The following is a 23,299-nucleotide window of genomic DNA, read 5'->3' as shown; positions in this document are numbered from 1 at the left end:
AGTGGCTGTGTATTAAAAGCAGGCAACTAAGATTCTTATAAAGGCATCAATGGCAGCCCCAGTATTTCTCAGCACAGGTTTACATTCCTAGGCTTATATTGACTAACCAGTTAAAATTACATGGGAACAGCCCAGTCTTCACGCATGTCAAGCCTAAAATGCCAGGCCTCTGGACACCAAATACTGCAAAGGGGTTGCAGGCCTTCTGGCATGCCAGGAAGTAGGGTTTTTGCAGGGTGGGTCAGGTTGTACACCAAGAGAGAAACATATGACAAAGCTGTTAAAAGCACAAGTGTTCTGTGTTTTTTTTCCCCAATACCCATGACCTGCAATATACGTTCCAAACCTCGTTCTTCATGGAGGAACCCATCAGTCAACCAACTATAAATCTTACCAAGCGATACAAAGACTATCTTACCCTCAGTGATGGTCTCAGGATTCAGCACTGTATCATCAGACACAATAAATCCTCCAGACACAAACAATTCATTATAGGTGTGGTTTTTTAAATCGTCCAAACTGTCAACACCTGCAAAACTGACACACGACTGTTTCTTCAGTGTAATCAATGATGGGATCTGATGGAAAAAAAAAAAAAAAAAGGCAGTTAATTTATGACAAATCTAACCTTGGATGTGATTAGCACAGTGTATTCCTACATCATTTTTTATTTATTTTTTTTACCAAAACTAAAATCGACACTTTACCCACTTTCGGACTACTAACCGTGTATTTAAGTCGCTACTTTGAAGTTAAATATCGGAGTTATGGCAGCAGATAGCTGCCTTAACCCCGGTATTTTTCTACAAGGCCGGCGGTCCTTTTTTCACATAAATGTAGTCCCAGTAGTGGATTCACCGCGGGATCACTTTTATGGGCGGTGGGAGGGGTGTCCACCCCAACCTGATGGACACCGATCTCTCCTCCCTTCGGACGTGTATGAGGTCCCTGGGGCTGATGGTGTCGGCCTTCGAGGCGGTCCCGTTTGCCCAATTTCACACAAGGCCTCTACAAGCAGAGATTCTTGCCAAGTGGAACAAGGATCCACAGTCCTTGGACAGGATGATATGTCTAAGCCGTCTCACGAGGTCGGAGCTCTCGTTGTGGCTTCAGTCGCCCGCTCTGAGCCAGGGCAGGTAGTTTCTGCCGTTGTTGGGCGGTGATCACCACGGATGCCAGCCTGTCGGGCTGGGGTGGGTGCTGGACGACCTTTGTGCCCAAGGTACATGGTTGCCGGAGGAATAGTCTTTACAGATAAATGTCCTGGAGCTCAGGGCGATCAAACACTGCCTGCTCCATTGGACACCTCGGCTGCACGCTCTTCCGGTTCGGGTGCAATCCGACAATGCCGGCGGTGGCTTACATCAATCAGTAAGGGGGCACCAAGTGTGCCTGGGCAGCCAAGGAAGTGGCCGAGATTCTGACTTGGGCCGAGGCACATGTTTCGGCTCCCTCCGCAGTTCACATCCCAGGAGTGGAGAACTGGCAGGCGGATTACCTGAGGGTTCTGGATCAGGGGGAATGGTCCCTGCATCTGGAGGTTTTTTGCCTCCTGGATGCCCGATGGGGAACTTCGGAGGTGGATCGGTTTGCATCTCGTCTAAGCAAAAAGGTAGAGCGGTTTGTGGCCAGGGCTCGAGATCCTCTGGCCGATGCCACAGACGCATTGGTGGTGCCTAGGAGCCGATATCTACTGATTTATGCCTTCCCTCTGATACAACTGTTGCCGAGGTTCCTCCGCAGGTTGACGGTGGAGAAGGTGCGAGTGATTCTGGTGGCCCCAGACTGGCCTCGCCGGTCGTGGTACGCAGACCTGGTAAAGATGGCCGTCGAGCCTCCCTGGCGGCTGCCTCAGAGGGGATCTGCTGTCTCAAGGGCCGATCTTCCATCCTGCTTTACGGTCACTGGCTTTAACGGCGTGGCTGTTAAAGGCCAGGTGTTGAGGGACAGAGGTCTCTGATTCTGTGATTTCTACCTTGCTGAGAGCTAGGAAGACGACTTACAGGGGGATTTATCATCGTGCTTGGAAGATGTATATTAGCTGGTGTGACTCGCAAAAATTTAATCCTTGCTCCTGCTCGGTGGCAAGGGTTTTAGCCTTCTTGCAGAAAGGAGTGGAGCAACTTTGGCTTTGGGCACAATCAAAGGTCAGGTGTCGGCCTTAGCCATTTACTTCCAACGTCCTTTGGGGACTAATTCCTTGATTCGCACCTTTATTCAAGGGGTGCGTCATTTGGCTCCACCGAGGAGATCCCCTTTACTTCCGTGGGATCTGAATTTGGTTTTGTCCGTTCAACAACCTCCTTTTGAAAATATCAGGGAAATTTCTCTGCCTTTGTTGTCTTAGAAGGTTGCCTTTTTGGTGGCCATCACCTCTGATCGCAGGGTGTCTGAGTTGGCGGCTCTTGTCCTGGTCGTTCCTAGGGATAAGGTTGTTCTGCGTCCTAACCAATCTTTTCTCCTTAAGGTGGTGTCAGCTTTCCACCTCAATGAAGATATTGTTTTACCTTCGCTCTGTGCTGAGCCCAAGCATCCCAAGGAATTTGCATTGCTTTCGCTGAATGTGGTTAGGGCGGTCAGGGTCTACCTGTCAGCCACGGAGTCCTTCCAGACGTCCGATTGCGTTTGTCCTTCCTGAGGGACCTCGTACGGGTTCGGCTGCGTCTGCTGCAACCATATCAAAGTGGATCAGACTATTGTTGATGCGGTCTCCAGGACCCCCCAGGGGGTTCATTAGACAGTGGCATCGGGTTGTCCCCAGGATAAACCCCTCCCCCCCCCCAGCAGAGGCCGCAATACATCCCCCCCCCCCCCCCCCGAGGTAGGAACCTGCTTGTGGGGGGGATGCCTAAGATGGTGCCTGGTGTCAACAAGAGAGGCCAGGGGAACCGAGGGATACCCGAGGGTCCGACGTTCCCAGGGATGGACCAATGTCCGTCCCGAGACCGCCAGAGAAATGGGGGGACACTTACTCACCATACCAATGGCATCAGGTGGGCACAGACTACCTCTCCATCCAGGGGGTACGCTGAAACTCAGGGCGACCCAGGTCGTATGCGTCCGGGCGAGGTGTTTCACTCGCAGGCCAGCCCCTGTCCATCGGGGCTCTCATGGCGTGGCCCTAGTGCTGGAATATAACCTGGGCACGCTCGCTGGCCGGGCTGGGAGATCTTAAGGATCTAGCATATAGAGTCTGAAACCCAGCCGGCTGTTGCTTGTAGTTCTCTCAGGAACAAAACAAGCAAAGTCTTACAAAAAAAAAAAAAAAAAGCAGCTAAGACCGAAATCCCAGCAGGGAACTAGGTCCTATGCCTATACTAGGCAGAAATAAAAACTGAAGCCTATAGCAGAGTGTGCGGGTGTATGCCTGCAGGGATGTCAGGCGTAGTAAAGCTTTTTCCTGCCTAGGGTTCTACTCCTGTAGAGGGCAGCATAACCCAATTGTCAAGAATTATATGGCGCTGCGTCTGTCAATGAACGATAGAGAAAACCGGACCCGTTAAGGCCGAGCCAGATTCTGGCTTGGTATCATCTGAGGGGGGGAAAGGAGAGGGGATTTCTTACTTGCCTTGTGCCTGAACGCCACTTCCACCGGGGGAGGGGGGCGCACAAATGACCCAAGTACTGCCGACAGTGCATCCAAAGGAATGAGGTCCTTAAGCACTCTGTCGTCTCCAGGAGGGAGTATGGAGGAGATGCTTGCTCCTGATACTCTGTGCAAGCACACCCCACAACCAAGGCACTGCCAGGAATACCCATGGACACTAAATAAACTACCCCCAACAGGCTGCCACAGAGGAAGCAGGACCCCAGCAGGACTCGCCACCAAAGGCTATGAAATAAGGCAATCTCGGAAGTATTGCTGTGCCACCACTTGGATAGGGAAGGTCATGTGGAGAAATGCGCCAAGCTGGTCCAGAACCGATGGAGGACACCGCCCCCACACACAGGTCCAGAATTGAAAGAGCCGCAAAATGGCCGTTACCACGCAGCTACAAAAGTGTGATGGTTGCCGTGGTCCCTGCCAAAAAGGCCGCCTGCCAGAAACCCAGGCCAGGCTTTACAAGTGAAGGGACCCCATAACAGCCACTGAAGCCAGTCCTCGCCATAATGCAGGGGTGGGGAACCTACGGCCCGCATGCGGCCCCCGAAGCCATCTGATCCGGCCCTGCCATTGGGCTGCCTCCAGAGGGGAAGGGGAGGGCGAGCGACTCCTGATTACACACAGAGTGGGTTCCTCTGCTTACCCGACGCTGGGACAAGTGAGACCGTAGAGTTCCGGTGAGGTGGCGCGCAGATGCGCAAGCGGCGTCCCATCCACCCGATCAGCTGTATTGTACTTCCAGGCGTTATACCAACTGCTTTGATGTAAGTGCAATTCTTTCATTAAACCCTAGTATGTGACGTTATTACACCATTGGAGTTTTCCTTTGTTCTTTTTACATTTTGATGCTAGGAGATCCGGAGCTTCTCTAAGGCATCTGGGCCAATATCCTTTAAGCAGAGACAGCGCTGAGGACCATTTTGAGCCTATGTGGAGATCAATGCCGGTTTTGACCCCCTATAATTCAAGGGGTCATCGTTGTCTGGTAAGAGGTATATTGTCTTACCACTGGGTGGAGGTGTTTGGTGAAGGTTTCCATTGAGTCCAATTTTGCTGCTGAAGACATATTTTGCACTGAGCACTTTAAGGACATTTTTGAACCACATGAGTCACCATTATTTATCTAATAGCATATAATAATTTGCTGTACATTGCAATTTAATATTTATGCACTAAAGCACTTTTCTAGTGACTGCTAAGCGCAATTTTCACCCTTTGTTTATCAAACCATACAGTTTCCTTACAGAATTACCATTTCAAAAAGGAGCTTATGCAAAAAGGGGACCTAAAATTCATTAATGAACACTCACCTTATGAATACTGCTAGCAATATCTTCATTCTGGATGATTACAAGTAGCTTATCAGAGCTTGCGCTGCAGTTTACAATCTGCTCTGGACTGCACTGTACATTTCCGAGCTTCAACAAATAATTCTGTAAAAAAAAAAAAAATAAAATAAAAGATTTAAATTGCAGTATTCAGTTACAACTGTAAAACTGTGTAAACATTTTTCTTATGTGTGTTATTTACATGCATGCAGATTCCGGCCTGAATTGCACACATTTCTAGACCAGTTTGAGGGTGTTTTCACACTTGGTGCGATTGCCTGGTCCGAACCGGAGTTTGATTGCTCCCCCCCTCCCCCTGCCCCCGATGGACTGTGTTCACATTGATTTTTGTACCTGAACCGCGTTACACTTGTGTCATCAAGCTGCAGCCGGCGCGTACTCCTGTTGCTTGGCAACCGCTGTAAACGAGAAGGTGCCTAAATGGATAGAATTGCTTTCTTTGGTACGATTGCGTTCTCATCAGAAGCGAACCGTACTGGAGTTCACATGAACCGTACCCCAGACCACCCTTTATAAGTGGACTTGGGTACGGTTCGCAGGTGCGCACCCGAGTTCAAAGACAGTGTTCACATCTGCGAAAGAGAGAATTCGTCTATGACTTGCCACATAATATGTCTAGTGGCCTCCATCCCTGTATATATACATGAAAAATAAAAGCAAGAGTGTGGGACTTTGAGTGAGGTTGACTAGATATGAAAGTTTATTACAAAAATACATAAACATATAAAGATATTGTAGCATAGGCACATACAGAGATGTAGCAAACAGTAGATAGCATGGTACAAATTGATACAAATAAAATAGAGAAATACTGTATTTTATTTGTATCAATTTGTACCATGCTATCTACTGTTTGCTACATCTCTGTATGTGCCTATGCTACAATATCTTTATATGTTTATGTATTTTTGTAATAAACTTTCATGTCTAGTCAACCTCACTCAAAGTCCCACACTCTTGCTTTTATTTTACAGTGTTCACATCATCAAAAAGAACCGAATTCTGACGTCAATCGAACCCGGGTTCGCCCCAAAAGTGCTAGTGTGAAAACACCCTGGGTGGACCAACTTATTTTTACTGCAGAAACCTTAACCAAGATTTCAGTCATGTTATTCTAGGAAGTGTTCCTATGTCAGGATGACTACCTCCTAAATAGCAGTTTAGAATTGAAGCAAAAAGGAACAGGGCATTTGAGACTTAACAGGAACTCCGCTCTGAACAGCATCACATGGGAGATTATGGGTTCTCCAATGATTCGGTCTACTTTTGTTCAAGCACTGGGGGAAGTGTGCAGAAGATGACATTTGCAATGAGCAGTTGGTTTACTTGGCCTCCTGTCAAGGCTATGACATACTCAAAGGTCCTAAAGGTCCTATGGCATGGCTGATGCTGTATTGGGGTTTAATGCATCTAAATCTCGTAACTAATACTTTATAATTAGTTACTCTGTTGGGATACATGGATAAATGCAGATCATTTTAGGCACCCCTGCCATTGGTATATGGTTTGTCTCATTCATGTAAAAAGAAAATGAATGCAGCCATCCATATCTAAGAATTGTTAAGCTGATTGAAATTTATATATATATATATATATATATATATATATATATATATATATATATATATATACACACATATACATATATATATATATATATACACACATATACATATATATATATATATATATATACACACACACACACACACACACACATATACACACGCAGTATCTCACAAAAGGTAGAACACCACTCACATTTTCGTAAATATTTTATTATACCTTTTCATGTGACATCACTGAAGAAATGACACTTTGCTACAATATAAAAGTAGTGAGTGTACAGCTTGCATAACAGTGTAAATTTGCTGTCCCCTCAAAATAGCAACTCAGTCATTAATGGAACAAAAGTGAGTACACCCCTAAGTGAAAATGTCCAAATTGGCCGCAAAGTTAGGGATGCACCGAATGTTCGGCGGCCGAAATTAGCCAAAAAAAGCACTTTCGGTGTTCGGCCGAATAAGTAAATAGGCCGAATAAATTTTGCCGAACAAATTTATTGCCGCTATCGCGGTATCGCGGTTATTAACATGGCCCGATATCGTCGTGTTGGGTGCACGGTTATTCTGACTGGTCTGGGCCGCCGTATCTGTGTCTCATCGGCTCCTCCTGCTGTCTGTCACGGTCACCCACACTGTCTGCTACTGGCCGAGCCGAGGCGAGCGGCTGCCAGTTGGTGTGGAGCAGTGTGGGTGGGCGGGCTTGTGGGGCGGAGGCGGAGCCAGCGCACAAGAGCGGCGGAGTAGGACTCGGCGGAGCAGCTTCAGGCACCACGGCAAGACACAGTGACACCGGACCGCCGGTGAGTTAGTTTATGATGACTCGATAGCGGTTCATACTATGATGACACCTATTATTCATTTTCCTGTTATGTCTTATCTGCCAAATAATTTGCCATTATGCCCAGCCATTTTTGGGATTTGTGCAGTTTGTGCACCTCTGCCAGGCAGCATAGACAGTCACTGACTGGAGTGTGATTGTAAAGCAGTGTGGGGAACTACTAATACTAAGTGCACAGAAATCACTGCAAATCCCAGACTGCATCAATGTTAATTTAGGCTCAGGGCCCATTATATTAACAGAGGACAACACAAATGCACCTGCATTTCATTACATTTCCGCACATTTATGTGTATTGCTACGGGCACTTCTATGCATTTTTATACATGTGTGTTTTTTTTTTTTTTTTTTAAATTGGCAAAATAAATGGAAAAAATGCAAAACACTGCGTTCGGTATTCGGCCTTCGGCCAAGCATTTCATTATTATTCGGCTTCGGCCAAGAATTTCATTTCGGTGCATCACTACATAAAGTATCAATATTTTATGTGGCCACCATTGTTATCGAGTACTGCCTTAACCCTCTTGGGCATGGAGTCCACCAGAGCTTCACAGGTTGTCACTGGAGTCCTCTTCCACTCCTCCATGACAACATCACAGAGCTGGAGGATGTTCGAAACCTTGCGCTCCTCCACCTTCCGTTTGAGGATGCCCCACAGATGCTCAATAGGGTTTAGGCCTGGAGACATGCTTTCCCAGTCCATCACCTTTCCCCTCAGCCTTTTTTAGCAAGGCAGTGGTCATCTTGGAGGTGTGTTTGGGGTCGTTATGTTGGAATACTGCCCTGCGGCCCAGTCTCCGAAGGGAGGGGATCATGCTCTGCTTCAGTATGTAACAGTACATGTTGGCATTCATGGTTCCCTCAATGAACTCAGCAGCACTCATGCAGCCCCAGACCATGACACTCCCACCACCATGCTCAACTGTAGGCAAGACTTTTGTACTCCTCACCCTGGTTGCCGCCACACATGCTTGACCCCATCTGAACCAAATAAGTTTATCTTTGTCTCATCAGACCACAGAACATGGTTTCAGTAATCCATGTCCTTAGTCCGCTTGTCTTCAGCAAAGTCTGCGGGCTCTTGTGCATCATCTTTAGAAGAAGCTTCCTTCTGGGACGACAGCCATGCAGACCAATTTAATGCAGTGTGCGGCGTATGGTCTGAGCACTGACAGGCTGACTCCCCACCCCATCAACCTCTGCAGCAATGCTGGCAGCCCTTGTACATCTATTTCCCAAAGACAACCTCTGTATATGATGCTGAGCACGTGCACTCAACTTCCTTGGCCGACCATATCGAGGCCTGTTCTGGGTGGAACCTGTCCTGTTAAACAGCTATATGGTCTTGGCCACCGTGCTGCAGCTCAGTTTCAGGGTCTTGGCAATCTTCTTATAGCCTAGGCCTTCTTTATATAGAGAAACAATTCTTTTTTCCAGATCTTGAGTTCTTTGCCATGAGGTGCCATTTTGAATTTCCAGTGACTAGGAGAGAGCGAGCGATAACCCCAAGTTTACCACACCAGCTTCCCATTCACACCTGAGACCTTGTAACATTAACGAGTCACATGACACCGGGGAGAGCTAAATGGGCCCAATTTGGACATTTTCACTTAGGGGTGTAATCACTTTTGTTGCCAGCGGTTTAGACATTAATGGCTGTGTTCAGTTATTTTGAGGGGACAGCAAATTTACACTGTTATACAAGCTGTACACTCACAACTTTACATTGTAGCAAAGTGTCATTTCTTCAGTGTTGTTACATGAAAAGATAAAATAAAATATTTACAAAAATGTAAGGAGTGTACTCACTTTTGTGTGTGTCTCTAATCTCTCGCTCTAATGTCTCTCTATATATCTATCCCTCTCTAAGCTCACACACACACATTACCTCTAATTGAATTACAATGTTTTTCTAATTCTCTTTCAGGTTTTAATAGTCCCCAGGGTGATTTACACTCACCACCACTTTATTAAATAAACCGTGATAGTACCGAGATGGACCCCCTTTTGCCCTTTTGTCTTCAGAACTACCTTACTTTTTTGTGGCATGGATTCAAAAAGGTGTTGGAAACCTTCCTCGAATTTTGGTCAATATTGACCTGATAGCATCACGCAGTTGCTGCAGATTTGTCGGCTGCACATCCCCAAGATGCTATGCTGGATTGAGATCTGGTGACTGTGGAGGCCATTGGAGTACAGAGAACTCACTCTCATGTTCAAGAAACCAGTTTGAGATATGAGCTTTGTGACGTGCATTATCCTGCTGGAAGTAGCCATCAGAAAATGGGTACACTGTAGTCATAAAGGGATGGACATAGTCCGCTACAATACTCAGGTAGGCCTTGGCATTTAAACAATGCTCAGTTGGTACCAAGAGGCCCAAAGTGTGCCAAGAAAATATCCTCCACACCATTACACCACCATCAGCCTGAACTGTTGCTACAAGGCAGGATGGATCCATGCTTTCATGTTTACGCCAAATTCTGACCCTACCATATGAATGTTGCAGCTGAAATTGAGACTCAGACCTGGCAACGTTTCTGCCATCTCCTATTGTCCAATTTTGGGAAGCATGTGTGAATTGTAGCCTGTTTCCTGTTCTTAGCTGCAGGAGTGGCACTCGGTGTGGTCTTCTGCTGCTGTAGCCCGTGTGCGCCAAGGTGTTGTGAGTTCAGAGATGGTATTTTGCATATCTTGGTTGTAACAAATGGTTAGAGTTACTTTTGCCTTTTCTATAATCTCAAACCAGTCTGCCCATTCTCTTCTGACCTCTGTCTGACATCAACAAGGCATTTTCCTCCACACAACTTTTGCTCACTGGAAATTTTCTCTTTTTCAACCCAGAGATGGTTGTGTGAAAAATGGGATTTTTGACTTACCATAAAATCCATTTCTCTGATGTTCATTGACGCACACAGGTCCTGATCTTAACCATTGGGTATACTGCCCCCTACAGGAGTAGGACACTGGGCAGAAAAAACCTTCTTAGTTATAGGTACTCTGTTTTGTTACAAGCAGTGTCAGAAGAATTACAACTCCACAGAGGGGTGGGTGCTGTGTCCGTCAAACCGAGAAATGGATTTTACGGTGTCAAAAAATCCCATTTTCTCTTTCATTCATTGACGGATACCGCTCCTTATCTTAACCATTGGGGCATCCCAAAGCAGTGTAAAATGTGTTAAACATGAGGGTGGGAACATCAAAAAAGAAATTCCCAAGGCCAACTATAGCCAACCAGGTAAAGGAGCTTAACCAACACAACTGGAGCTCACCTGAAAACAATACACCGTCAAAGAGGATCAGGTCCTCTAAACAGCAGCCTGTAAAACCTTGCGGCTAAAGGAAGCATGCCAACACATCCACTTTATAGAACTTTGTGAAAGTGTGCACCGACGACCAGGTGGTCGCCTTGCAAACCTGAAACACCTGACGGAAGGCCAAGAAGGCACTGAGCGCCCGAGTAGAGTGCGCCTTCACAGGGAAAAGAGGAACTTCCTAAAAGACTCTCTAGCTGCCAAGTGCACCTCAATTGCCCAAAACACATCCAGGGCATGCAAGGCAACTTTCTTCAGGAGTTTTGGCCTGGGACACAGGGAAGGCAACACAATGTATTCAAATGAAAATCAGAGACAACCTTTGAAAAGAGCGACAGACAGGGACGAAGAACCACCTTATCTCTGTGAACCACCAAGTAAGGTGAACAGGATAACGCCAATTCCGACAACCTGTGCGCAGAGGTGATAGCCACCAAGAAGGCGACCTTCTGGGATAGCCTAAGCAGGAGAATCTCTGAAAGATTCTCAAAAGGAGGCTTCTGGAGGACAGAGCACCAAATTGAGGTCCCAAGGCGGCAACAGAAACTGCACTGGAAGGGCCAAGTGCCTACCTTGCTGAAGTAAAGTACGCACCAGGGAGTACGTGGCCAAGGGCCGTTGAAAGACAGCTAAGGCAGACACCTGACCCTTGATGGTGCTGAAGGCCAGTTTCTGCTCATCCCCCCATTGAAGGAAGGACAAGACCTGAGCCACCAAGAAAAAGCAAGGAGGAACGCCAAGAGACTCACACCACGCAATGTACAACTTCAAGTACGATGGTAGATTTCTCTGAGAAGTAGATTTCCTAACTTTCGACAGAGTTGGAATCACCAACTCAGAATAAACCTCTACCCATCACCATCTGGCATTTAACAGCTAAGCTGTCACCGCCAGCAACTGTAAAGCATGATGGAAGATTGGTTCTTGGGACAGCAGATCCTCCCTGAGAGGAAGCTTCCAAGGAACGTCGATGACCAGCAGCACCAGATCGACGTACCAAGATTGGCAAAGTCAGTCTGGAGCCACTAAGATGACCGGAATCCCTTCTGCCTCGATCCTGCCTAGAAGTCTTGGCGGAAGCTTGAGAGGAGAGAAGGCGTAAATTAGACGATACGGTACCACCAGCGCGTCTGTGGCCATCCGCCAGAGGATCCCGTGACTAAGCCAAAAACTTCTGCCCCTTTCTGTTGAGCCGAGGTGCCAACAGATCCCCCTCGGGGATAACCCCACCAGAGACAACTGATGAAACCCCTCCGGGTGAAGTGACCACTCCCTCTTGGTTCAACGCCTGCTGACTGCCAGTTTTCCACCCCAGAAATGTGTATGGGGGAGAGGGCTGGAACAAACCGTTCGGTCCACCTTAGAATGCCTGCTACCTCCAGAGCCGCCAGGACCCTTTTTGTGCCCCCTTGGTGATTGACATAAGCCACCGCTGAGGCATTGTCCGAAAGAATGCGCACTGGACAACCCTGAAGACGATCAATCAAATGGTCCAGACACAGTCTGATCGCTCGGAGTTCCAAGACATTCATCGGTAGTCTGGACTCTTCCAGCATCCAGATCCCCTGAGCAGAATGCTTGCCAAGGACGCCTCCCCAGCCAGACAGGCTGGCATCCGTGGTAAACACTGTCCAATACAGGGGGGAGGAAGGATTTTTGCAGCCAAAGTGCCGGAGAACGAAGCCACTATATCAGGGACTCCCTCGTTCCCCAGGTCTGATTATCCAGAGACTGCAGAATCTTGTCCCATTTGGTCAGAATATCCCTTTGTAGGGACCTCATATGGAACTGTGCAAACAGAACCGCCTCGAAGGTAGATACCATAAGACCTAGCACCCAAATACAAGTCGGGAGGGATAACCATATGTTGGACAATTGTTGGACAGCAGGAGGCGAATAGCAGCCTGCAATTTCTGAAGTTTGTCCAGAGGAAGGAGCACTCTGGCTAAGGCCGAGTCCAGAGTCAGGCCCAGATAGTCCAGCTTTGTGGATGCAGCCAGAGCGGACTTCCGAAAATTCAGAATCCAGCCGAACTCCCTCAGAGTTCGTATTGTGATCTCTAGGTTTTCCACCAGAGTAGAGGGAGACTTCGCTTGCAGAAGGAGGTCATCCAAGTAGCCAAGTACCACAATCCCCCATTGGCGTAACAATGCTAGCACCAGGGATAACATTTTTGTGAAGACATGAGGAGCAGAGGCGAGACCAAAGGGTAACTCCACAAACTGATAATGCTCCTCTGCCACAGCAAAGAGGAGAAAACGCTGGGTGACTGGCATATATATTGGAATGTGAAGGTAGGCATCCTTGATGTCGATAGAGGCGAGGAAATCTCCGCCCGAGGGATGCTACCACTGTTTGAATGGATTCCATTCTGAACTTCTGTACCAGCACAAAGCATTGAGGCCCAAGATTGGACGCACTTTGCCTTCCTTCCTGGGGACTGAGCAGGTTTGAGTAAAAACCCTGAAAACGTTCCGAAGTCAGAACCAGGACAATCACCCCTTGAAGGAACAGGTCTTGTACCGCCCCAAACAGGCCCTGTAAGCGGTCTAGGGGCAGGCGCAAGTTGGAAGGAAAAATCCTTGCTGGGGGAAAAGAGTGAAACTCGATCTTGTAGCCTGACTGAATGACTGTGAACCCACTTGTCTAGCACCACGGAAGTCTAGGGATCCGGAAACCAGCGAAGACGTGTCCCCCACCCATTACGGGTGAGAGCTTACCTTCATGCTGAAGGAGCCCTGTCCACGGGTCTGGAGAAGCCTGATCTTGGCTTGCCAGACAAGGTTTGTTTGGATCCTTCTGAAGTGGCCCTGAAAGGCTTCAAGCCCTCAGTCAGTCGACCCTGAGGGAGAAACAAAACTGAGAAGAAAGGCCCCCCATCTACAAGGTTCCTTGCCAGCCTGCGGAAGAAAAGTAATCTTCCCCCTCCCTCAGACCTTTAATGATGTCATTCAGGGTAGCTCCAAACAGGTGATCTACTTGGAAAGGAAGATCAGACAAGGCCTTTTTTGAAGTCAAGACACGCAGAAGGACCACTGTCAAAACATAGCTGAACCATCAGGGGTGCCGCATCCGAAGAGGCATCACGGATAAACTGCAGCCCCTGGACCAGCTGGTCCACCAGCTCGGCAAAGGCAGGGGGAGCTGCTCCAGGTCACAGCGCAAGAGCTTAGCCCACTTGGTCAGAGTTTGCGACACTAGGGCAATGGTGAATACCAGCCTCATTCCCGAACCAACCAGAGTGTACGTATTGCGGGTCACAGCCTCCGCCTTCCGATCAGCCGGATCCTTAAAGGACAGAACTCTTCAACCAGAATCATGGTTGCCTGTTTTAATCTGGAAAGTGTTAGGTCCACCACCAGTGGCACAGTCCCACTTCCAAATAAGGGAATCCCTCACAGGGGTAACGCCTAGTAAAGTGCTTAGAAACCCCACTGGGACACTTTGGTTGTTCCCACTATTTAGCGAGAATTTTGTCAAAATAGGCATGGAAAGGAAACGCCCTTGCCACTCTGGATGACTTGAGTGCCAAGGGAAACCTGCGCCTCCATCGTAGCTTTAGCTGTGTCCTCCATCTTTAGGGTCTCACGCACAGATACAATTCCTGCATCGCCAGCGTCTTTTCGTGCACAGACGCAGACCTGGAGGCATCATCCCCACTATCCGAGAATTCCAAGCACGTGATTGCAGACCCAGCATGGTGACCCACCTCCACGGCTGCAGAATCAGATTCAGGATCTGATAAGACAGAGGAGGCAGGGGGCGCTTTTTGCTAGCCCATCGCTAGCCCATCGCCCAAAAGCCACCTACACCCGGGACACTAGGATCGCCGTCAGTGCATGGATGAATGGTTGGGACCAGCAGGGACCCGCAGCCTCAGAGGGAATCAGGTGGACAAATGTGCTCCAAAGACTCCATGAGTCACCAGGGGGACCCCACAAAAGGTGTAAAACAATGCTAAGGGACAAACCCCACTGTGCTGGCAGCACCACCAGGTCGCCAGGCAAAAAGCACTAAGCGATCCTCAGCAGAGAGGGAGAGGACCCCACCAGACTTACCACCCGCAGAAACAAGTGCCTGCAACCTCCAGGATAAGGCACTACACATGCTGCACTCAGGAAGTAAAATCATCCAGGAGTCAGTACCAGGGGATGAGGAGTGGCCCCCACTGCCGAAATCGCCACCCACAGGGCTCCACTGTCATAGCCGTCGCTATTTTCAATAGCAAACCACAGAAAATGGCCGCCAGACTACACTAACATGGCCAGCGTGTATAGGAATACACAAGCTACTTAAAAAAAAAAAAAAAAATATGGCGGCACCATGAGTTAGACCAGGCCTCAAGGACAGATCAAGGCGAAGGGGGGGGGGGGGGCCTGGCAGGAGCCCCCACCAGGTACAACCCGCCCCGCACAGTCGATCATACAGTCTCCAGTGGCACCCCCCCCCCCCAGCACAAATTGCTGGGAAGCGCCCGGCCCCCACCCTAAGAAAGTGGCCAGACCACCCAAACAGCCCCTGCGTATGTGTGTGTGTGGGGGGGGGGGGGGGGGGGGGCAGGTGAGGGACTCAGGCAAGGGGGGATGCCTGCGGGAAGGAGGGGAACCCGGAGTCTGACCGTCCCAAGGAGGGGCCCACATCTATCCCAAAACCCTCCAGGGGGAGGGGACAGCTAATCACCATACCAGGAACCAGGCGGGCACCACTAAAGACAGAACCCTTCTCCATCTAAATGGGGTCGGCCAGGAGGAACACTTGCGAGATGTTTAAATCGCAGGCCAGCCCCCGTCCAGTGGGACTATGTTGCTGCCGACCTAGCGCGGAGCGGAGGTCTGCGCGCACTCACTGGCCAGACTAGGGTGACCACTGGATCTAGATTATCCAGCCCAGCAGTGGATTGTAGATCTCACAGGAAAAATCCAAGACATAAAATGGTCCAAAAGAGGGGTTCACAACAGCAAAACAAAAAAAACTACCTTAGAATGGAAGAAAGTTCTGGGCTTCAATTCTACCTCATCTCTGTGCAAGAACAGAAAAGGTTCTACAATAGAGCATCACCAGTTCACTCTCGGAGTGGAAATGGCAACATGCAACACAACCTTGTAAGTGGAAAAGGGAAAACCCCTGGTGGTTTAAAGTGTAGTTTTCTAAGTGCAGAATTAACACAATTCTGATCCCATGGGGAAACTACATGAGACACCTTAAACAAATGTCCTAAAGTGAAGAATCTATTTGGTCTTTGGACTAAGATTACAAGTGCCCAAGATCTGACCCTTGATGGTACTCACTCCCAACTGTAATGTAAATGGATCAAGGCCAGGACTTCTCACAAAGGACAATATCCTGGGGTTGAAACCCTCATGAGATAGCCCAAGAAAGGTGCCACACTCAATTAAGCTGAGGAAGACTCCAAGGGTGCCCTAGACTCAAGCAAAAGACAAAATTCCATGTCTGTGTCAGGCCCTTCAGGGGGTGTGGCGCAGGCTGCACTGGAAGCAATCAAGAAATGAGAGCTGGAGGCACCAGGACTATTCCCCGTGTACTTAAGTTTTAACATAATCCACTGCATGGCAGCTAGCAACATAGACCCAGATGCAAAGCCATGCAAACTGGCTTGCTGGTGGTGGAAAGGTTTCAGGTAGGGTAGGCAACCTGATCACTGTAGGCAGACAGCAAAGATCGAAAGAATCAATGTGTCACTTGCAACTGTAACTGCGAGAAGGTGCCTCCCCAGGCATAATAGAGAAAAAAAAAAAAGCATGCACCACGCTCCATCTAGAAGATATCAGGGCTCAGTCCCTCAGCATTAAAGGATATGTAAACCCTCACTTTGTAAAACAACCCATTTGGTTTAATATAGAGAAATGAAAAACAAACATCTGTACACATAAAAAAACATGAAATACTTCTGTCTTTTTTTTTTTTAATATAAGGGATCATTCTCATTCTGTTCTCAGCTGCATAAGGATCTTCGAAAGCTAGAGGAGAAGCAGCAGCACATTGGTTTTCCCAGTACATGGCTGTGCGGGGCGCCTTCCAGCACCGTCTGATTATTGGAGAGCAAGAGTACTCAGCACACCCAGAAAACTGACCATGCTACTCTCCTGCCCTGTTTGGTCCGTTTTTAATAAGAAAGCGGAGTAACTGGCAGGAACTCTAGGCATTTCACACAAAGAAAACAGGATACATATCCATACAAGTACATGGTACAGCAGACATCAGGAATATGACATTCTGGGTTGTCATTCTTTAATCCCATCTGCAGTGAACCAATGGACTTGGGAATGGTAAAAGCTGTCCGATGACCCTAGCAAAAATGAGCTGTGATGTAAAATCTGGGGCTTTGCCATAGCTCTGGACCCGCAAAGAGCTCCACGGATAACTAACCAATACAAGGTCTGGAAAGACCAAAAAAGTGTCCAACGGTCACATTTCATGCTAGCACACCAGCTTGTCCAGTCCAGCAGGGTCCAGGTATGGCCTTCATAGCAAGTGCTGAAGCGCTGCTGATCCAGATAAATGCATATAGAGACAAACTCTGCAACATGTAGAGGAATCCCGATTGATCAGAAGTCCTAACTTTGTTTTGCAAGATTGTTTTAATTTCTTCAGAGTGGAAAAAGGCACCCATCATCTTAGGACACCAGCAAAAAATAATACTGAAGCATGCTGGGAGTAGAAGGGGCTATACCAAATGTGCCGAAATCCTCCTGCAGGTAGCAGGATAACCCAACAGACTGAATTCCTGTGCTTACGTATAAATAAAAAACGGAATTTTTGTAAAATTCCTTTCTCTGAGTCCTCCGACAGTCGCCGCCATCTTCATATTCGTCACAATGGGGTATTAGACTTTGCTCCGTAGGAGTAGCTAGGCAACAGAATATGTCAATATTAAAGCATTTAACATATCCCCACCCCAGGGGGTGGTCCCCTCAGTCTATACCCTCCTGCTTCCTGCTTCAGTTTCAGTGGAATAGCAGTAGAGTACCTAAACCCCAAAAGAGGGGCGGGGGCGGCGACTGTCGGAGGACTCAGAGAAAGGAATTTTACAGGTAAGATTTTACAAAAATTCCGTTTTCTCTTACGTCCTCCGACAGTCGCCGCCATCTTCATATTCGTCACAATGGGGACGTCCCAAAGCAGTGCAAACATGAGGGGTGGGAAACTCAGCCGGGCCTAAAGGCAACGCAGTCTCCACATCAAAGAAAGTAACCTTACCAAAGGAAGGAAACCAGCTGGGCAACACGAGAAAAAAATTTGCTCAACGGGAGCAATAACCCAGGAAAAAAACAAATAACCCAGGGATACAAAGAAATCCCAAACAGCCCAAAGGACCAAAACCAGGGACCCTAAGGGACCGCCGCACTAAGAACCTTGCGGCCAAAAGGAAGCATCTGCCGATGCTTGAACATCCACTCTGTGGAACAGAGTGAAGGTGTGCACGGTCGACCAAGTCGCCGCCCTACACACCTGGGCCACAGAAGCCCCATGACGACAGGCCCAAGACTTACTCAGAGATCTGGTAGAGTGCGCCCTCACAGGCATAGGGGAAACTTTTCCCCGCAAAGCATAGGCCTGTTCAACGGCCTGTCTGAACCAATTGGCGACGACAGAAGCCGACGCCGCTACGCCCTTCCGAGGACCCCCGGAAGGACAAACAAAGAATCCGACTTGTGAAAAGATTCAGACGATTTTAGGTAAACCCTAATCGCCGTGAACAGCATCCAAGGAGTGCAACACCACCTCCTCCGAATGTTCAGACTTCGCGCAAGGCGAAGGCAAGACAATGTCCTCATTGAGGTGAAATTCCGAAACCCTCTTCGGAAAAAAAGAAGGGTTAGGTCGCAAGACCACCTTAGCCAAGTGAGTGACCAGATACGGACAATGGCAGGACAAGCTGCCAGCTCCGACACTCTGCGAGCCGAATTGATCGCCACCAAAAAAGGTGACCTTCTAGGACAACATAGACAACGAGATCTACCCCATCCGTTCAAAAAGGACCATGTTGTAACACGGACAGAACAAGATTCCAGTCCCAAGGAGGCAGAGGCACCCTCCTAGGAGGGACCAGATGCCCCCGAACAAAAGTGCCAATCAAGGAGATAGATGCCATAGGACGTTGAAAAAAGAACGGCCATCGCAGACACCTGACCCTTGATCGTAGCCAGCGCCAAACGCTGTCAACACCCTTTCGAAGGAAGGACAACACCCCAGACACCGACCACGAGCGAGGTGAAGACCCCCTGAACTCACACCAGGCAAAATAGGCCTCCGAAATACGGTAAAAGACCTACCCCGAGGAAAAATTCCAGGGGAGAGACCCCTATCCCTCAGGACCTCGGTTTCAACAGCCAGGCCGGCAAAGCCAGCGACTGCAAGGCAGGATGAAATATCAGCCCTTGAGACCGGAGATCTTCCCGAAGAGGCAGACGCCACGGGGCGTCGACCGCCAAATGCACGAGGTCTGCGTACCAGGACCGGCGAGGCCAGTCCGGTGTCACAAGAATCACCGTGTTTTGGTTCCGAGACCAACCTGCGAAGGAACCTGGGCAGCAATTGAAACGGTGAAAACGCATACATCAGTCGGTACTGATGCCACGGAGCTACCAACGCGTCTGACGCGTCTGCCCGAGGATCGCGTGGCCTTGCCACGAACCTGTTCACCTTCACCTGTCCACGTCGCGCACAACATCTGGAGAACACCCGGACGGAGGGGCCATTCCCCCTGGTCCAGGGACTGGCGGCATCAGATAATCCGCCCGCCAGTTCTCCACCCCCGGACATCGTCGGGACATGCAACTCGGCCCAAGACAGAATGTTGGCCACTTACCGAGCCACCCGGGCCCTCTTGGTGCCCCCTTGGCGAATGACGTAAGCCACCGCCGTGGCAATGTCCGTCTGCACCCGAACCGGACAGCCCTGCAGCCTGTCCGGCCAACATTGAAGGCAGAGATTCATCGCACGCAATTCCAGAATGCTGACCGGAAGGGAGGATTCCGCCTCCGACCAAGTTCCCTGGGCGGACAGAATGCCCAGAACACCACCCCAACCCGACAGGCTGGCATCCGTGATGACCACCGTCCATGAGAGGACGAAAAGACTTGCCCCCTGACACCGTCGGGGACCGGAGCCACCACAGAAGATCCCTTCTGGTGCGATGGCCCAACGAAATCCGGATCCAGAGATTGCGGTCGCCCGTCCCACCTGGACAGGATCTCCGCTTGGAGACCCCGCGTGTGAAACTGGGCGAAGGGAATCGCCTCGAAAGCCGAGACCATCAATCCCAGACATCTCATGCGCGTCCGGAGTGACGAGCACGGAACGTCCCTGAGGGACGTCTCCTGAGAGTCAGCATCATGAAGAAGGACAGGTCCTCCTCCAGACCCTGGCTGGTCGCAGACCGAACCAGAAAAACTTCCAGATACCCCAGGACAGAGATGCCCCGGGCTCTCAACAAAGCCAGAAACCGGTGCAAGCACCTTGGCGAAAAAACCCGTGGAGCCGAAGCGAGACCAAAAGGTAACGCCACGAATTGGCAATGATCCTCCGCAATGGCAAATCGAAGTCACCTCTGGTGACCCTCGAAAAACGGGATGTGAAGGCACGCATCCTTCAAGTCGATGGAAGCCATGAATTCCCCCGGAACCAGGGCAGCCACCACCGACCGCAGGGATTCCATGTGGAACTTGCGAACCCGCACAAGCGGTTCAGAGCCTGTAAGTCCAGAATTGGACGTACCCTGCCCTCCTCCTTGGGCACAGTGAACAGATTGGAAGAGAACCCCCAAAATCTGTCCCGATGAGGCACCGGAACCACCTGAGGGAAAAAATCTGCTCTCCGGCCGGGAGAGAAAACTCAATCTTGTAACCAGAACGAACGATTTCCGGAACCCACCTGTCCCGAACACGGGCCAACCAGGGTTGAAGAAAAACCGAGCAAGCATCCCCCCACCCCAGAACTGGGTGAGGGCGCCCCTTCAGGCCGCATTGTTATGGGCAGCGGATCCGGACTGGCCGGACTTATGCTTACCTGACCACGGCTTCTTTTGGGAGCCTTGGCCTATGAATGGTTTGCCCCTATAGGGCGACCGAAAGGCACGAAAGGACCCCTGAGAGGGCCGAAAAAAAGCATGCTTCATACCATGAGCAGCCTTAGCCTGGTGGGATTGGGGCAGGAGAGTGCTCTCACCACCCGTGACCCCCTTTATCAGTGCATCCAAGGATTCGCCAAAAAGGCGAGAGCCATCATAGGGCAGATTGGCTAAGGTCTTGCGCGTAGATTGGTCCACAGACCAACACTTCAACCAAACCAGGCGGCGAGACAATACCGCCACACTGTGTACACGTGCAGCCAACGGTACTATATCCAGGTCCGCATCACACAACCGCAATCAAATAACAACTACACGACACCCTGATGGATTTGATCCACCAAATCCAATGTCGCCGGTGAGGCTGAATCAGCCACCAGGACGCGCCTGAGTACCTGCGTACAATTCGTGACAGCCTGGGCTGCCATAAGCGAAGCAAATAGAGCCATTTGCATAGAACCCGTAATAGAGTAAGAATGACGGGCAAGAGACTCCAGCCTCCTGCCCGTAGCATCCCGGAACCCAGGGGTATCCTCTGCAGGAATCGCAGTGGACCTATACAAAACCGCCACCGCGTGATCCACCTGAGGTGGCACACACCACCGCCTATCAGCAGCGGGCGTGACAGGACAACGCAGCTTGAACCTACTTGGTACAGCAAAAGGCTTGCGTATATTGCACCATTGTTTCTTAACAGTGCGCTGAAAATTATCAGTGCAGGGAAAGACCTGCGATGTCTTGCGTCTTTCTGCGTCCCATAAGCTGCCAGGGCAGCAGGAGGACATGGTTCAACCCGTAAACGCAGTGTTTGCTTGATAGAAGCAACCAATTCATCCATGAGTGCAAGCTCTTCAGGCGAGCCAGGGGGAGAATTATCCACCCCTTCTACCTCAGACTCCACCCCGGACCCCACAAGACCCAGGGAGGAACGGGACCCCGATAAGGAGACCCCAGCACCCTCTGATCAGAGGAGATTGAAAACTCTGGTTCGTTGTGTGGATTGAGCAGCCACAAGCATTAGCACCCGAGCAGCAAGATTAGACACAACCGCAGCCAAATCCCCCCTTGGGGGGGGGAACAGCCCTTGGTCACCCACCAAGTGGTAGGAAATCCGTTTCCCTGAGAATCCATTGCCCCAATGATAAGCCGGAAAGTAAAGGGTTAACTGCCCCTTAAACAAGCGCGGCGAGCGCTGCCCACCGCACACACACACTGGCACAATTTTTACCCCCACCGGGAGAAAAAGGCTCAACACAGGCAAGGATAAAGGGATAGGGAGGTAAAAACCTGTAGAGACCATCGCTGCTGCTGCCGCCTCGATCGGTGCACCCAGGGAGAGGAAGCGATGCAACACAGGGCGCTCCATGAAAGCCTATGGAAGGCTACAAGAAAATGGCCGCCCGCAGTGATACCATGCGGCCGGAGAAAGCGCTGCCAAAATGGCGCCGTTTGGCGCCGAAACCGCCGCTCCTCCACCTCAGCGAGGTGGACTAAACACAGCATAGCATGTAAAAACATGACGGACCGCCGCAGCGGTCGCTGAAAGTGCCCCAAACATGATAAAAATCATGCCCCACAGCACACAGCCGTTCACACATACACAAACTGACACAGACAGTGCAGCACAGCCCCCCCTCCTTGCAGCCCACAGCATGCAGCCAGAGAGACAGGGATTTCAATAGTGTGAAACACAGGCAGGGTAACACAGTCCCAGACTGACACCCCCCCCAACAGACAGGTCCCCACATAGATACACTTACCTCCTAATGGCGTGGGGAACCCGCACAGGCGAACAAGCCGCTGCGCATGAGGCAGGGAGAGTCGCATCCAGGACGCAAAAAATCGGGGTTAAGAAACCGCACAGCGTCCAGTGAGGTAGCCACCTCACCAATCATCCCTGCACCGAACAGGGATGGGTCGTTCACTGTGCCAGGAGCGTTACCTGGCTGAACGCTCGATGGCAAACTGGGAAGCCACTGACCCACAACCTGCGACCAGGGGGATCAGCCCGAGACCCAGCCCGCACGAATCCTCTTCATCAGAAGAACTAACTAATGCTGACAAAAAGAACAGCTAAGTAAAGAAAGAGAAAAAACTCAAACAAAAATCAAAAAAGAAGATAAAGGCTGAGACAAAATGCCCCAGCATAGAGAGATCCAGCTACTCCTGACAAGCTAGACATTGAAACTGAAGCAGGAAACAGGAAGCAGGAGGGTATAGACTGAGGGGACCACCCCCCTGGGGTGGGGATATGTTAAAAGCTTTAATATTGACGTATTCTGTTGCCTAGCTACTCCTACGGAGCAAAGTCTAATACCCCATTGTGACGAATATGAAGATGGCGGCGACTGTCGGAGGACGTAAGAGAAAAATAGGTTAACAGGATAAAGGTCTTGCTAAAAATTTCAAGAGTTTACGAGACCACAAGAAAGGGCCGGTTCACACTATTGCGAGTGCAGCGATCAGATGTAATTCGGAGCGCACTGCTCCTTCATTACATGCGATTGGATGTGCGGATGCGAATTCAGCCATACACTTT

The 23,299-nt window shown here is 49.7% G+C and overlaps 1 protein-coding gene across 1 annotated transcript in view; it reads right to left on the bottom strand.

Moving 5' to 3' along the window:
* TASOR (transcription activation suppressor) overlaps positions 1-23,299 on the bottom strand; it is a 123,550-nt gene that overhangs the window by 14,377 nt on the left and 85,874 nt on the right. Inside the window, exons 19-20 of the mRNA XM_082265035.1 lie at positions 4,915-5,037; positions 419-578 (exon numbers count right to left, since the gene is read on the bottom strand). Coding sequence (XP_082121161.1) covers positions 419-578; positions 4,915-5,037 — 283 coding nt within the window. The remainder of the gene's footprint in view (positions 1-418; positions 579-4,914; positions 5,038-23,299) is intronic.

The sequence above is a fragment of the Pelophylax lessonae genome (genome assembly GCF_965119305.1).
Source record: "Pelophylax lessonae genome assembly, chromosome: 8".
NCBI lineage: Eukaryota > Metazoa > Chordata > Amphibia > Anura > Ranidae > Pelophylax > Pelophylax lessonae.
Note: the sequence above shows the minus strand (reverse complement) of the source record. Positions and strands in the feature narration are given on the sequence as shown.